Source organism: Lutra lutra, chromosome 2 (genome assembly GCF_902655055.1).
Source record: "Lutra lutra chromosome 2, mLutLut1.2, whole genome shotgun sequence".
NCBI lineage: Eukaryota > Metazoa > Chordata > Mammalia > Carnivora > Mustelidae > Lutra > Lutra lutra.
The window spans coordinates 126101486-126119248 of NC_062279.1; the positions used below are offsets into that span (position 1 = coordinate 126101486).

Here is a 17763-nt window from a genome sequence, read left to right on the forward strand (position 1 = left end):
ATTTCTGTTGCATAGTAGTTGTGTGACTTGCAAGATTTTTAACGTCTATATTTTCCTGTTATTTCTGTAATATAAAGGGATAATACCCATCTCACAGGGTCATGGTATGAATTTCAGTTATGTAAGAGCTCTATAAAACTAGAGTTCTGTCAAATATGAAGAATGATATTAACAAATGTCCTAAAAAATTAAAACAAAACACACACCTATAGCTATTCCTAAAGATTCAGAAAATTCAGCTAAGTGACTTTTGCCCAAACCCTAATGGCTAATATATGGGGCTGGTCCAGGCCAGAGTGGTAGTGTGTTCTGACATCTAGGCCAGCAAAGACAATGAGCTAGAGTTATGTCTCTGAAAATGTTTGATGACCTAAACTTCATGCTTTTGCCCTCAGCAAAAATATGCATATATAAAATATATATATCATATATATATATATGATATATATATATATATATATATATATATATAAAGAAGTCTCAGGGGGTAAAGGTGTTACCCCATTAGATAACATTCCTGATGAATAAAATATACTTTAAATTCAAAAAGTAAAAACTAAAAAAAAAAAAAAAAAGAAATAAAAAATTTTTAAATATAGCATATAGCACGCACTCGTCTGTTTCTTTAGGTGTAGGACTTTAGATTCCAAGGGTTATCTCATTTGGTTCTTAGCGACCCTGTACAGCAAGCAGGGATTATTATTACTGTCTTCAGATGATGAAACTGACTTTGTCCACATTCACTTGGTTATTCGTGCCAGAATCAGAACGATATGTGGCTTCTCTGACTGGAGAATGCGTGGCACTTAAGAATGATAGAGCATTTTCATAGTCTTATCAAATTACTGTAGGGTTCTACAATGCAGTAATTTTCTTTTCTTTTGTTAGGTACTTTTGAGGGGACTTGGCATTTCACGTATAAGCTATGATTTTTTTTTTTTTTTTTTAGTTCTTGTGTCTCCTTTTTGTTTCCTACTTTCCTCTCCATTGGCGAATTGTCAGCCATCAACAATTTCTGCAGCTGTTGTATTCCTGTTTTAAGGAGACCTCCCTTCCTTCTGGTTGGCAGCTACTGATATACGGCAGTTGAATTTTTTTTTTATAATCTGTAAATGAAAATATAAAGTGAGGATAAGTAGGAGTAAATCAAGGGTTTTGGGCTTTAGCTTGGTGCCATCTGTTTCAGTTACTTTTATGTTTACTTCTGTATTCTTACCTGTGTTTCATTATTATTGAAACAGAGAATGTATGATCTCTTTGGAATAAGTTCCATACATTTTTACAGATAATTCAATTTTTATATTGAAAATTAGAATTTTAGATAATACAATTCTATAAACATGGGATTGCTAAAACATTATTCTTACATCCCAAATTTTAAAAATCTCACATTGCAAAGCCTCAGTTTTTAAAATGTTATTTTGCTGGTCTAACAAGTTATTTGTTCATGGTATTTAAAATGTTTGGGGTTGTCAGCATTACTATATACTCATGAACTATTTCATTGTTCACAATTAAGGTGGCATTAATTAGTTTCTAACAATGTCAAGTTCCATGCACTTTTCCTTGCAGTTTAAAATTTTTTAATGGACATGACCTCATGTGGCCCTGTTTTCACTTACTTCTCATTGCTAGCTTCCATTACTACTAAACGGAAAGCTCTTGAACCTGCTAAATACACTAAATTTTTAATTATGTTCTTATCTGGTGTATTTTATGTCAGAATTGTATTGTATGCCTAATTGAGATGGCAATCTATGAAAAAGAAGGACATTATGTCATATATATTAAACTGAACATATTTAGTCCTCAGAAGACAGCTGGCCATCTGTGTAGTGGAAAATAGAAATTGAGAATATATCTCAGTCTCTTTTAAGTCTTCCTGAAATTGCTAATTATGAAACAGTCAGTATTTTTTAAAAGGCCCTGAAAATAGCATGTTATTCTTTTCTGTTCTTCATCCCCTCTAGTATACCTAAGGTTGTTAAATATTGATTTAGTTAGTACAAATATGATATATAAAATTGAAATCTGATTAGTTAATATCACCCTGAAATTTTAAGTAAGAATATAAAATGATTGTTATTATTTCTTCTTTTGTGAAAGATCTAGCAAAGTGGCAAAATTTTGGGTGGGGCAGATTTTGTCTATTAAACTAACATATGGAAATAGACAAGCCAAGGAAATTAACATAACTCAGAGATATGATTATTGTGAAGAACATTTCTTAAAAGATACTTTTATGTGGCACTTCCTGCTCCTGTTCAACTCTGTGTAAGATGAAAGATCAAAACACAGCAACAAAACTCAGTCATATCTTCCAGGAATTTGTCATTTGATGGCAAAGATAGACACATTCCTAAATAATTTAGATATACCCAGACTGATACTTATTATAACAGAACTTTATCGGATAGATTATGAGGGGAAGGTGGAAAGAGGAATTGTCACTGAGGTAGGAAAAGAGTGCAGGAAGCTTCTTGAAAAGGGTACTATTAGAATTGGGTCTTGAAGTAAAATGTGATATTTTAGATAAGCAGCATTCCTCGATGAAAGAATCACATGAGTAAATGATTTATAAAATAGCTTGTTTTATTGACATTTTATGTGCTAGGTATTGTATATGCATTAACTTGTTGGACTCCAAACAGTCCTGTGACGTATGTACCAATATCTGAATTCACAGATAAAGAAATGCAGCTTGGAGCGGTTAATTTGCTCAAGATTATAAGATGGTAGTTCTGGAGCCGAGAGAGGTCTGTCTGCCAGGCTCAGATTCAGGAGGTGGGAGTGGGTTCTAGTCTACTGGGGAAATGGTCAGTGGGTCTGCAGGTAGGAAGCTTTAGAACTGCACAGAGGCTTAGGACAGTGTTTCCCAAGTTTACCTTAACCTAGGGGAACACTGAGGGGCAGGGGCATTTTTGAAAACAGATATTTCCTGGCTAACTGCCCTGGAGATTCTGATCCTGTTGAAGTGGGGCAGGCCTTAAAATCTCTGTTTAACAAGAACCCCAGGGGATCTTTTGATCTGACAAGTTGGGCACATTTGATTAACTTGATTAATGCAGGAAATAAGGCATCTAATTCCTAATTGGTGCTCAATTGTTTGTAGAATTGGAATTTTTTTTGTAGTTAAGAGACGACACAGTTTGGAGTTTATCCTCTAATGGAGTGGCATTGAAGGTTTATGAGCAGGGTATGAAATTATTAAATGTTTATAGAGAAAAACGTATTTTTTCTTTTTTAAAATTTTTCTTTAATTCAATTTAGTTAACACATAGTGTATTGTTAGTTTCAGAGGCAGAATTCAGTGATTCAACAGTTTCATAGAACACCCACTACTCATGAATGACATCAAGTGCCCTCCTCAAGGCCCATCAGCCAATTACCCCATCTCCCCACCCACCTCCCCTCCAGCAGCCTTCAGTTTGTTTCCAAGAGTTAAGAGTCTCTTATTGGTTTACCTCCCTCTCTATTTTTCTCTTATTTCATCTTTCCTTCCCTTCCCTTGTGTTCATCTGTTTCTTAATTTCCAGTGTTATTTATATGAAGAAAATGTGTTTGTTTTGTTAAAATTTAAAATGTCCTTTTCTTTTTTACTTTCAATGAGATGCTTCTAAAATAAGAAAAGTTTAACTTATTAAAGAGGTGCCTAAAGCATTTTTTTAAAGTTTATTTACTTAAGTAATCTCTACACCTAATGTGGGGCTTGAACTCAGGACTGAGATCAAAAGTTACATGTTCTTCCAACTGAGCCAGCCAGGCATCCCAAGCATTTTTTATTTTAGAATGAAATCTTAAGTAATTTTTAACATTTGAGATTGTGGTGAGAATAATATGTATGTGTTGACCAACATAGCTATTATAGTGGTTCCAACTTTTTTTCTCATAATGTTTCTCTGATTTTATTTATTTTTTTAAAGATTTTATTTATTTATTTGACAGACAGAGATCACAAGTAGGCAGAGGTAGGCAGAGAGAGAGAGGAAGGGAAGCAGGCTCCCTGCTGAGCAGAGAGCCCGATGCGGGGCTCGATCCCAATACCCTGAGACCATGTTCTGAGCCAAAGGCAGAGGCTTAACCCACTGAGCCACCCAGGCACCCCTGTTTCTCTGATTTTAAAAGTAATACATTTTTTTGGACCTCAATGCTGATGGAAACACTTGTTTCCCTTTCTTCCTGGATCCTTTCTCTTCAAACTTCTAATACCATTACATCTTTCATCATTTTCAGCCAGCAAGGTTACCTTCTACTTATCTGAGAATATAAACACCATCACATAAAGGGTATTTCAGCTCCCTGACTAACCCTGACAAGTCAGCATCCATACCTGCACCCTCCCTAAGGAACCAGTTTGTGTGTGTGTGTGTGTATTCCGCGTCCCCCCCCCCCCCCCACCACCAATGCAGGACTAGATCCCAGGATCCTGGGATCATGACCTGAGTTGAAGGTAGCTGCTTAACCAACTGAGCTACCCAGGAGTCCCTAGGAACCAGTTTTAAGGAAGACATGTCAGCAAGGTCATATCCCTCCATCTGTGCCTCAGATGCCATTTTCTCCTGCTACCTCAAGAACCTCCTCTGTCCCATTATCCCTTTATGAACTGGCCCCCTATTTCCCAATCTGAATGATATAGAGAACTCTTTTGAGGAAAAACTGTTGTGGATTTCCAGGAATGATCTAAACTTTTTTTAAATTATAATTTTAAATAAACAAGTATAAGCTCTGTGCTCTATAACTCTTACAAAGATAAAAACAATTTTATAAATTAATTCAAAGCAAACTGTAAAATACTATTCAATAGATGGTATACAACTCTGAAAAAGTACATTTAGAAATCATACAACAGGGGCTCCTGGGTGGCTCAGAGGGTTAAGCTTCTGCCTTTGGCTCTGGTTATGATCTCAGGGTTCTGGGATGGAGCCCTGCATAGAGCTCTCTGCTCAGCGGGGAGCCTGCTTCCCCCCTCTCTCTGCCTGCTGCTCTGCCTACTTATGATCTCTCTCTGTGTCAAAAAAATAAATAAAATCTTAAAAAAAAATTATACAACATAAAAACTTTTAGGATATTGAAATATACATAGTTTAATGTAACAAATGAAACTAAACTGCATCTTGAAAGTTTAAATACTGTTAGCTTGCTACTGCTTAGGTTCTTTCCTGTTCTTTTCCTTTTTAAGATTTTATTTATTTATTTGAGAGAGAGAGAGCAAGGGTGGAGGGGGAGGGTCAGAGGGAGAGAGAGAAGCAGGCTCCCCGCTGAGCAGGAAGTCTGACCGGGGGGCTGGATCCGAGGACCCAGGGATTATGACCTGAGCCAAAGGCAGAGACTTAGCAGACTGATCCAACCAGGGGCCCCCACAACTCAGGTTTTTTTGAATTCTCCATGCATATAACCCTTTGTGCCAGGGGAGCACTCATTTCCCACTACTCTTTTCTTTTTGGATTGTAATACTCCATAATAACAGAAGTTTAGACTTCCTCTGTGGCCCTCCACACCCCAGTCTATCTTCCCTTAGGTATTCCTTAGAACTCTGCATTTATCATGATACTTACCACTGTGTATTATAAATTCCCTATTTGTCTTTCAGTATCTACCATCTATCTGTCCATGTAGTTTAAGTTGGATCTCCAGCACCCATCCATTGAGATCATGAAATATTATATCCTTTTTTTACTTGCTATTCTAAGAGGGGGTTAGCATAAGAATGGCTATCCTGAAGGCCAGGAAGCCATTTTACTGAGCGTCCCTAACCGGCCAACACTGCATAGGTGACTCAAGATAAGAGAAACTAGCTAAAACCTAAAAAAACAACTTAATCCTATACCACCCAGGCGGTTAGGTGGTGGCGCCACAGGGACCAGATGTTAATGAAAAACAAATAATTAACTTGCAGAGATCACAATCCTGCAAGACAGGAGTCTCCCTTGGTTTATGAATGTCCTAGTGATTTACAACAAAGAAGCTGTCTTCTCGATAGCCCAATTTCCAGGGACAAATGGCTCAGTTCCTTGAGGCCTGCTGTCACCCTCCCCACCATAAAACTGAAGGAGGCTGAGGCGGAAGGAAATGTAAATAAAGTTAAATTTCTTCTAAACCTAAATCTCACTTAACCGCCAGGGTGACGCCGGGGTGGCAAAAAGTTAAACAAAGTTAAACTGTCAAAGTGGAGAGCAAGAGATGTATGTAGCCATGAAAAAGTGCCTTGAAAATGCTATTATATAAACCCTTGGCTTTGAGTGCTCAGGGTCCTTGTTGAAACCCCATGTGCCGGGCAGATATTTGGACCCCAGCTAGCTGGAAATAAACCTCGCTGTGTGACTTGCATTATTGAGAGTGTTCTCTGTCTAATTGAGGGGTGGTCGATTCCGTACCCTAACACAATGACTATTTCCCTCATGCATTACTCCTTGAAAACATTTACTATTCTCATATTCATATTCCATACATATTATTTAGCTTTTGCCTGCTATTGAACACTTAGATTACTTTCAACTTTACACTTTCACAAATTTTATAAATTTTTTGCATCCTTTATTTTCTTAGAATAGATCTGCAATAGTTGAATTACGGAGTCCTGAGGGGGAAATATAATCTAGTAGTTAATGACTTAGGTTCAATTTTTGTTTGACTTTGTTGCCTTCTAGCCAATTGACTATTAAGATGAATAACCTAAGCTTGTTTCTTTAGTATAAGATATTTACTTCATAATAATACTTAGCATAGTATACGAATAGAACAAGTAATTTGAGAATATTGCTGATTCTCAATAAATGCTATTATTTTGTACTTAGAGAAAATACTTGGAGGTATTCGTAAAATACCGATAAAATTTATCACTTTACACTTCCAACTCAGTGATGAGAAGAAATTTTAAGTTTGCGTTACAAAATGAACATGCAGTTGATTTCACAACACTGCCACCCATTTGAAGCACTCCGCCGCATCTGCTTGGGAAAACTATAAAAACGTTTGCAATTGCGAAACAAAATGAAAACCGAGGAGACAATGGAGGGTATTTACATTAGCACCTCTTTGAGGGCGTTGTTTAAAAGCTTCCCTTCCTAGCCCAAGAGGCAGAGGCCCTGAGGAAGGGTAAAGAGGAGTTTCCTTTGCCTCAAGGGAACTCCAGGCTATGTGCTTCTAAGGCTTTGGGCAGCCGTTCCGCGTAGAAACAGGGCAAAGTGCAAACTGGAAGAAAAGGGGGGGAAAAAAACAGGGGGTCTCCTCTGTTAACAAATTCTGCGGCTCCAAAAGAGTGCATTTAGGTGAGTCTAAGAGGTGAAATTTTAGCTACTTAAATTCCTCCAACTGAGACGCCCTCCTGGACGTTTCACCTCATTGGCTTCTTGCGGTAGTTCTCGCGCTCTCGGGTAAAGCTTCCTCGTCTCCCTGGCAACCCAAACCACCACCAATTGCAGCCAAGGGTTGGCGGTCACGTGGCGTCTCCTCTTTCCCAGTGGAGACAACATGGCGGTTACGGCGAGCTGTACTTTCGAGATTTGAATTACGCGACTTGCCGCTATTGCATTCCTGATGATGGCGTCTCCGGTTTCGTGTGGCTCGCGTCATAGCCCAGATGAGCTCCCTGGAGACTCGTCTTCACAAGAAGATGAGGATTGCGATTATGAAGATCGGGTCAGCTACTCGGGTTCATACTCCTCAGAGAGTAGCGATTATGAGTAAGAGTCTTGAAGAGGGGCAGTTAAATCCATCCTTTCAATCCAGAGAGTGTACACGTGGGCTGGGGGGACTGCCAGAATGTTGGTGTAGTTGGGATTGAGTAGGGTTCTATAATCAGTGGGATTTATTTGAGCCACGTTCCACTTCTGCGGTATTGTGAGCCGCAATGACGTGCCACTCTTCGCTATTGTGGGCTTTTTATGATGGTCAGATGAGGAGGTTTTCCTCTTTGTGGCGGGTTCTATAATATTTAAGGGTATATCTCTTAGGATGTTCACAACATTCTTTGATCTTATCGCAGTGCCTTCTCTGCTGTTATGGTCTTTGTGATTTTAGTGGAAGGATACCCTACACGTTTTATAAATAAATATTGAAATTATACAGATTTTTTTTTCTTGTTTTAAAAATGGGTAGGTATAGAAAAGAAAATTCACCCTTACTCTTCACCTTCAAGAACAACTTCTCAGCATTTTGGGGGTATTTCTGCTCTATTTCCCTATACATTTACACGGTTTTCTTGTTTTCTACTTAGTATGATATGTAATTTTTTTTTTAAAGATTGTTATTTATTTATTTGTCAGACCACAAGTAGGGGGAGCAGCAGACAGAGGAGGCAGAGGGAGAAGCAGACTCCCCTTGAGAAAGGAGCCTGATGTGGGACTGGATTCCAGGACCACTGGGTTCATGACCAAGAGTTGAGGGCAGATGCTTAACCTGCTGAGCCACGCAGGCATCCCAATAATGTGATTTTTAAAATATAGAATATCTAAGTGTTATTTTCCACTTTTTAATCCTTAATAATATTGAAAAGGTTATTTTGATCCATAGGACCCAATGCTATTTCAATTTTGAAGGAATCTATTTCTTACTGCTATGAATTAAGACCTTTTTTGAAAAGTAAATTAGTCCTAGTTTGAAAGCTATGGATAACAGTGAGAAGGTTTAGGTGCAAAGCCTGGACCAATCCCATAACAGACTGCCATGCATAGTCAGTTTTAGGATGACATTTTAAGTGTATTATTTAGGAATAATGATTGCAAGTATTTAATGTGTATTTAGGAGTAAAAATTACTTGGCAATTATTTCCACCTTTGGGTATGTAAAAAGGATTTACCATTATCTTTAAAAGGGTAAGGGAAAACTAATGACTGCTTAATATACTCTAGAGGCTCAATAAAGTCAAATTACATTCTTGAGGAGACTGTCAAGTATTTTGTGTAATCTTCTGCTGTGGTCGTTTAAAAAGTAGTTTAAAAATGATGGTTATCAAGTGAGGCACTGGATGAAGGATGGGTTACAGGAAACCTGATTTGGTCTTGCTGTGGAAGTCATGGATCTTGTGAGACTCAAGCTCCTGGTTTCTCTGCATCTTAAAAACACACTTTTAGCTTAGAGAGAATCTGTAATTCATCCATAGTCACACAGCTGAGTGTTTCAGCCTAGAAATTTAGGAGGCCTGATTGCAAATGGAATGAAGGTAAATGAACTAGCCCTGTTTCCTAGGAAATGAGCAATCTGAGGACCCCGTATTAGGAAAACTTGTTACCTCAAAACATTCTGTGATTCAAAATACATGTAAATATGATTTTATATATACATATATAAACATTTGTATATATATTGTGTGTGTATATATATGTATATATTTTTTAAAGGGCATTAAACTTTCCACATTAGTCATTCACTCGTTACTCCAGATGTTCCAGTGTCTTTATCCTCCTAATAATAAAAGTACAGTAAATTGGGGCGCCTGAGTGGCTCAGTAGTTTAAAGCCTCTGCCTTCGGCTCAGGTCATGATCCCAGGGTCGTGGGATCGAGCCCCACATCGGGCTCTCTGCTCAGCAGGGAACCTGCTTCCCCTTCTCTCTCTCTCTCTGCCTACTTCTCTGCCTACTCGTGATCACTGTCAAACAAATAAAAAAAAAAACTTTAAAAAGTACAGTAATTCTCTGTTGTAAAATGTTCAGGTCTATGTTTTCAAGTCCTGTCAAGATTCAGATTTAATGTTTATCCCTTCTTCATGTGTAGGACATGATAATTGATTTGCTGATCTGACCAGGTAGGTTTCTGGTCTGTTCTTATTTACCTCTCTAACCTGCAGAGTCACCACTGTAGAAGTGGTCTTCCCAGTTGGGACATTACTTTTTTTTTTTTTTTTTAAGATTTTATTTATTTATTTAAAGGGGGCATGTGAGCGGGGTTAGGGAGGGGCAGAGGGAGAGGGAAAATTTCAAGCAGACTCTGCCCCCCGAGTGGAACTTGACATGGAATCTCACGACCCTGAGATCATGACCTGAGCCAAAACCAGCCATGGGACACTTAACCAGCTGAGCCACCCAGGCAGGCACCTCTGGACCAGATCACTTCTTAATCAAATGCACAGGGACATGTGAACATGTGAATCTAATTTTTCTCATCAAAGCTAAGAGATAGGCATTGTCCATGTTGTTGCCTATATGTGTAGTTCATTCTTTTTTAACTTCTGAATAGGATTCCACTATATGACAATACCACAGGTTATCCTTTTCTTGGGTTTTAACATAGGGATGTTTTACTTGAAGAATCAAAATATTTTGAATTCGTGATGCCATATACCATATTAACATCCAATTTAGGATAATTCCCCTTTTCTTCTGCTCTGAACCCTGACTTCTTTTTCCTTTTAATTTAATTTCTCTTTTATCAAACTACATATATTAGAAATTCAAACAGTGTATGTCTAAGTTTCTGATGAGAATGGCAATTCTTTGCTACCCTTTCTCTCTGCTTCCAACTCAGCATGTTTGAAGATAATTCATTATCTTCTCTGTTTCTCCCCTGGTGTTGCCCATCTTACCTACTGACATCACTCTCTCCTTGCTCGTGTCTTCAGATCTAATAAGTCTGCAGTCTTGTTGACTTCCTTTTTTGATATCCACCCATCCTTCCCCCCCCCCCCCCCAGAGGCACTGCCTGACTTAAAGCGCTGGCCTCTCCCATGTAAGAGTGGAGTAGCCTTCTAACTGATCTGGATGCCTCTTCTTTCATCTCCAACCTTTTTTCCATACAGCTGCCAGAATTTGCTTTCTAGAACACAGTTCTGAATCATTCTTCTCTTAGAGAACTGACTACAAAAAATATATTGTGGCAGTTTGGATCAAAAATAGAATTAAACACATACATGAAGCTAAATAAATTGAAGCAAATATGCATATGCTTAACTAGGTCATCCCTGTGATCCTGAAGAGAAGGCTGAGATTTAAAGAACAGCTAATATGTCAGGCTTGGTCACTGATGGTTGCATTGCAAAGAATTCAGCCATTTCAATTACAATGGAATTTCTTGTTGCCTGAATGTAGTCATCCTGGTGCAAAGTAATGAGTATTCGATTAAGAGTAGGGGTCAGAAAACCTGTGTTCTCTTTATCCCTGCCACTAACCATATGGCCTTACATGGGTCACATGACTTCTATAAGGATCAGTTTTCACATGTTAAAATGGGAGTGAGAATATTTACTTAACTTTGAATTTTGTTGACCGTGAGAAGGTTTGTTAAATCCTAGGAAAGGGAAGATTGTGAACTGTTGATGGTGAGGAATTGACAAGAGGCAAAGAGGAGTTGATGGTAGAGGTGACATTTTTGATTTGAAAGAAGGTTAATCCAAGCTGAGTTTTATTTCCTCATATTTCCCCCAGCTTTATGGAGTATAATTGTCAAGTAAAAATTGTATATATTTAAGGTGTACAATGTAGTGATTTGATAAAGACATATAGTAGAGGATTCTCTAAGAGGAATGCAGATGCCCTTTACAAGTTTATTTTGCTTGCCTAAAAGTGCTAACATTGTAATTTCTTCAAATTTTCCCTGGTCTTGAAGGGTTCAGAATCAGAAGAATTCTTGGTTATAAATTATCATTTTATGAGATGTCTCTTATAACAAGTTTTCTCATCTTTGTCAGAGGTTTCACAACTTCTTCCGTATATTCAGGAGGGAGAACACTTCATATTTTAAGGGGCAGAGTAGTTAAAGAGAAAACAAGGCTGAATGTGCAAGCATTTCTATGAAATCTTTGTGTAGATGGCCAAATAAAGACATGCTTTTCTTTTTCTTAATTCAGAATTATTTTCTCTGAAAATTTTGAAATATGCACATAAGAAGAAAGAAGGCCCTTATATACTTCTCACCAAAGACATGGCTTTTCTTTACATGAAAACTATCTTCCTGGTATTGAATGAGAAGCTTTACAGGCCTTCATTTATTCTGACTTTTATTTTAAAATTTGAAGTAATAAGATAATTGTGTTAGGGCAGTGAAACTACTCTGTATAATACTATAATGGTGGATGATACATGTCATTATGCATTTACCTAAGCCTATAAAATGTACACCACTAAGAGTGAACTGTAATGTAAACTATGGATTTGGGGGTAGTTATAATATATGACTATAGGTTTATCCATTGTAACAAATATATCATTCTGGTGGGAGATAGAGATAATGGAGGAGGTTATGCATGTGAGAGGAAGGAGTATGTTGGAAATCTCTGTACCTTCAGCTCAATTTTTCTTTGAACCTAAAATTGTTCCAAAAAAAAAATGGTAGTAAATCATTTTTCTATAGTACTCAAAAGCTAAGTGGCCTCCCAAATAAATTTCAGATTATTAGCGGTTTCAGATCTGTCCCTAGCCTCTCTGATCTCATCTTTGATGATCTTCCTTCTTTAAAGCCTTTTTTGTTCCCACTTGTCTTACCTAGGACTGCTATTTAAAAAATAATATAGGGTGCCTGGGTGGCTAAGTCAATTAAGCATCTGACCCTTGATTTCTGCTCAGGTCATGATCTCAGGGTCATAGGATCAAGTCCCACATCAGGCTCTGCACTAGGCAAGGAGCATGCTTAAGATTCTCTCTCTCGGGGCGCCTGGGTGGCTCAGTGGGTTAAAGCCTCTGCCTTAGGCTCAGGTCATGGTCCCAGGGTCCTGGGATCAAGCCCCGCATTGGGCTCTCTGCTTGGCAAGGAGCCTGCTTCCCTCTCTCTCTGCCTACATGTGATCTTTGTCTGTCAAATAAATAAATAAAATCTTTAAAAAAAAAAAAGAGATTTTCTCTCTTCCTCTCCGCCCCCACCCCCGTTCCTGCTCACATACACACTCTCTCTCAAAAAAATAAATAAAATTAAATTTTAAAAAATAGCATAGACTGAGTAGCTTATAAACAACAGAAATTTTTTTCTCACAATTCTGAAGGCTGGTTGTTCAAGATCACTGTACCATCATGGTCAGGTTCTGGTGACACCCCTCCCCCATGTTGTGGATTGCTGACTTCTCTTTGTATCCTCACATGGCAGAAAGCAGAGAGAACAAGCAAGCTTTCTCATGACCCTTATGAGGGCGCTAATCCCACTCACCAGGGCTCCATCCTCATGGCCTCATCTAATCCTAATTGCTTCCCAAAGGTCCCACCTCCTAATAGCATCATATTGAGTGATAGGGTTTCAACATATGCATTTTGGGGAGACACATTCAGTTCTTAACATTACTACATGGAAATATACACTCATGCTCATACCTCTTGTGTACTTTCACACCTACACTTGTATGTCCTTTGTTCTCTCCGAAACATCCTTTCTTGCTACCTTGTCAAAATCATTCAGTGTCCCACTTATGTGCTACCTTCTCCTATAGCCTTTTTTGATACTTCTTACACTTAATTTCTCTAAACTTGGCTCTCCTATAGCAGTTTTGGTTCTTCACTTTTGGGCCTTGCATTTTAGCTAGGCCATGAGCCCTCTGTCCATCTTACATCTTTAAAAGCACAAAAATGCCTTATCACAAAATGTTTTGCTGGTCTGTGATTTCAGTTTTGCCAGGGTCAGATCTTACCCTAACTCAGTGATTTGTAAGCATGCTCCATTTAACTGAAGGGGGTGGAGGTAGGGAATGTGGTCTGGGAATGGGGTCATTCATTATTAGCTTAGTTCCAATGGAGATGTGGTCCTGATGTAAAAATTTATTTCATGCAGTGAGTACACAGTAGTTTACTGGCTGATCCCTTCCTTTTCTCTAACATGCTTCACATTTGTTCCAGTGGTGACTCTGGCTGGACTAGAAAACCACCAGCCCGTCCCAGGTTCCCCACCCCTCAAGCTTCCATAACATCTAACATAGATTTTAACTATTAAAACTATGGCTTTCTTCTAGAAAACAATCGAAAGACTTCAAGAATAAAAATTAGATATTGCTGGTAGAGCACAGAAAAGCGTTAGATCAGCGCTGATCAAACATCAGATAGAATCCATATTTATTTGTTATGTTTTTATTGTGTGTGGGTTTTCTCTATCCCTAGAATTGTCCTGCTGTACATATTAGGACCATGTAACTATGTGTGTTGGCCACTTTGGTACTTTTGCCCACTAACAAGGAAAACAAAGTATACTGTAACAGGTTTGGAGTAGTAGCAAAATCCTGTTTTCCTTAAGGAAATGAACCAGTAGCTCTGGCTATTCATAACTTTTCTTGTGGTAGCCAAGAAAATCCTAATACCGTTTCAGTTGATAAAAAATGTTGATAATGTAAATAAAGACCTAAGGGGTTCAGTAATTTAGAAGGAAAAAACTAGTATCAGTGTAGAATTCTTTTTTTAAAGATTTTATTAGGGGCACCTAGGTGGCTCAGTCATTAAGCATCTAGCTTTGGCTCAGGTGATGATCCAAGGATCCTGGGATTGAGCCCTGCATCTGGAAGCCTGCTTCTCCCTCTCCCCCTGCTTCTGTTCCCTCTCTTGCGGTGTCTCTGTCAAATAAATAAATAAAATCTTTTAAAAAATTTATTCATTTATTTATTAGAGAGAGAGAGAGCGCACAAGCAGGGGAGTGGGAGAGGGAGAAGCAGGCTCCCCACTGAGCAGGGGTCCCCATACAGGGTCAATCCCATACAGGGATCATGACCTGAGCCTAAGCAAATGTTTAACCAACTGAGCCACCCAGGCACTCTTCAACATAGGATTCTTGAATATGAATTGAGAAACTTATTAGCATTATCTGAAGTTCATTTTCTTTAATATGTTACTTTATATGTAAGTGAACTTGGTTATTTGTAAATTAGCAAATCTTTTTTTGGGAAAAAGGACTCTGCTCATGTTTACTACATCAGAGCCTTGAAAACCACTTAAAGTGTCCTCAGAATTGCAAACATAGTACAGAGCGTTCCTGTATGTCCTTCACCCAATTTCCCCTGATGTTAACATCTTACAGAACTACAATATGTTTGCCAGAACTAAGAAATTAGTACATTAGTACATTAGTACAGTACTATTAAATAAACTCCAGACTTTATTTGAATTTTACCATTTATCTACTTATGTCCTTTTCTTTTCTAGGATCTAATCCAGGATATCATAAAGCATTTAGTCATTAAGTCTCCCTAGTTTCCTGTGGTCTGTGACAGTTTCTTAGTTGTTTCTTGTTTTTCATAACCTGGATCACTTGGTTAAGGTAAAGTCTGCAAGGTTTCTTCACAGTGAGGTTACCATTTATCCCTTTCCGTATTCTGTTGTTTGGGAGCACATCACTGAGTCCAGTTCACATTAAAGGGGAGGAAGGATTAAGCTCCATCTCTTGGAGTAGGAAGTATCAACATACAATATTTATTTAATTTTGTTATTAATAATAGTTGCACTGAAAGGTTGTTTTTTCCAATTGTTGTCTTTAATACACCCTCTTCTAGTAGAACTAGTTTGAGAATACAGTCTTTACAACTCTGTCAAGCTTTCTAACACATTAATCAGTTATGCTCTTGTTGCTTATCTAAACAGAATTAATCATCTGGAGTAGGAGTTAGGAATCTTCCAGGAATAAAGAACTATGAGAGCAATACAGGCTGCATCTGGTTTGCTTCTTATGCCAGTAGTACTTAGCCTGGAACTTAGCAAATAGAGGTCATTAAAGACATCTTTGTTTATTGCCAGGGGTTGGAAGAATACAGAAGTATGAGTGCTATATCCAATAAAGTTAGAAGTTACTCTACATTTTTTACTCTGTTGGGCAAGGACTAACATTTGACACTTATACCATGCCCAGCAGATTTTTAAATTTACTGTTGATAACAGCCATGTGAAGTAGCTATAACCTATATTTCTAGAAGAGAAAAACTAAAGCTTAGAAAAGTAAAAATGTCAATAGAACAGAATTTGAACCCAAGTCTTTGTGACTTCTCAGTTCATTTTTTTTTTTTAAGATTTTGTTTATTTATTTGACAGAGAGATCACAAGGAGGCAGAGAGGCAGGCAGTGAGAGAGAGGGGGAAGCAGGCTCCCTACTGAGCAGAGAGCCCATGTGGGGCTCAATCCCAGGACTCTGAGATCATGACCTGAGCCGAAGGCAGAGGCTTAACCCCCTGAGCCACCCAGGCGCCCCCAGTTCATTTTTTTTTAAACTATACATGTTTCCTTCTTTCATGAGTCTTCTACATTCATTTCTCTGTCTTTATTCCTGTTCCTCTTATCTCCCCTTTAATTTCTTCTTCCTCTTAAAGTGAAGCATCTTTTAAATTTAGAGGTGATGAAAATGGATCTTATTCATTGCTGGTGGAAATGTGAATTGGTATAGTCTTTGGATAAAAATGTATATGTACGGGGCACCTGGGTGGCTCAGTGGGTTAAACCTCTGCCTTCAGCTCAGGTCATCGGGCTCTCTGCTCAGCAGGGAACCTGCTTCCCCCCATCTCTCTCTCTGCCTGCCTCTCTGCCTGCTTGTGATCTCTCTCTCTGTCAAAAAAAAAAAAGTATATGTACATACATACATATAAGGATGGTTACTGTATCATTGTCCATAAGGGTAAAACAAATACTGAACACAAAGATTTTAAGGAGGCCAATGACCAAATGTGCTACATCATTGATAGGAACCATTTATGCTGCCATTGGGATTTCTGAATTGTGATAAATGACAAAAGTATGTGTATATATACGTATGTATGTACACTTTGAAAGATGATTCCACATTATATTTATATATAGTAGAATATGTAATAATTCTAGTTTTTCAAAAACAATGACAGCATAATCCTATGTATGATTTTATATGATTTTATGATTTTAAGAACATGAATGTTTAACATTTATGTCAGTGAAAAGTAGGAGGGGAAGACAACATGTATTATAGTTCTGTTTCCATTTACATAAAATGAGCCTGTGCATGTGTTTGCATAAAAGGATGCGTGAAAGTACAGTCACCAACTAGGAATCTAGTCGACACTAATTCCTTCTCTGTCATCATCTCATGTAATCAGTCTCAAAGTCCAGTGATTTTCAAGCATTTCTTAAATGTTTTTCTTACTTTCCATGTTTTCTGCCATTGCTTTAGATACCATCTTTGCCTGGTAGCTAAATATCCCATAGCCAGACTCTTGACTTGAATCTTGCCTACCTCAAATCCTTCTTTGAATTTCTTGTTAAAGTAGATCTATTCGGAGGTATCTGACACATAAAAATTTCTATCTAATACTCTTCATTACTGGGGCGCCTGGGTGGCTCAGTCGTTAAGCATCTGCCTTTGGCTCGGGTTGTGATCCCAGGGTCCTGGGATCAAGCCTCAAATCAGGCTCCCTGCTCTGTGGGGAGACTGCTTCTCCCTCTCCCACTTCCCTGCTTGTGTTCCCTCTCTCGCTCTCTTTGTTAAATAAATAGATAAGTCTTTAAAATTCTTCATTACTTATACCATCAAATCCAAATCCCTTGCCAAAAGGCCTTGTAAAATTAGGACTTGAGTACTTTTCCTCTCATGCCCCACTTTTGGTGACCAGAGACTATCTTTGTTTTGTTTTATTTACAATTTTATTAAAATTCCAGTTAATTAAAATACAGTAATATTAGTTTCAGGAAAATAATTTAGTGATTCATCATTTACATACCACACCCAGTGCACATCACAACAAATGCCCTCCTTAATGCCCATCACCTATTTAGTCCCTCCCCACCCACTCCACCCCCAACATGTCTGTCTGTTCTCTATAATTAAGAGTCTGTTTTCGGGGCACCAGGGTGGCTCAGTTGGTTAAACGTCTCCCTTCAGCTCAGGTCATGATCTCAGGGTCCTGGGATCAA

General features: G+C 38.2%; 1 protein-coding gene across 4 annotated transcripts in view; it reads left to right on the forward strand.

The window, feature by feature from the left end:
• The first annotated feature begins 7437 nt into the window (after window positions 1-7437).
• INTU (inturned planar cell polarity protein) overlaps window positions 7438-17763 on the forward strand; it is an 82195-nt gene continuing 71869 nt past the window's right edge. For 3 of the 4 annotated variants that reach the window (XM_047718395.1, XM_047718392.1, XM_047718393.1), the window contains exon 1: window positions 7439-7682. In XM_047718395.1, the coding sequence (XP_047574351.1) occupies window positions 7537-7682 (146 nt within the window). In that variant the 5' untranslated portion in view covers window positions 7439-7536. Of the gene's footprint in view, window positions 7683-17763 lie in introns of all 4 variants that reach the window. The other variant, XM_047718394.1, reaches the window with a different exon arrangement.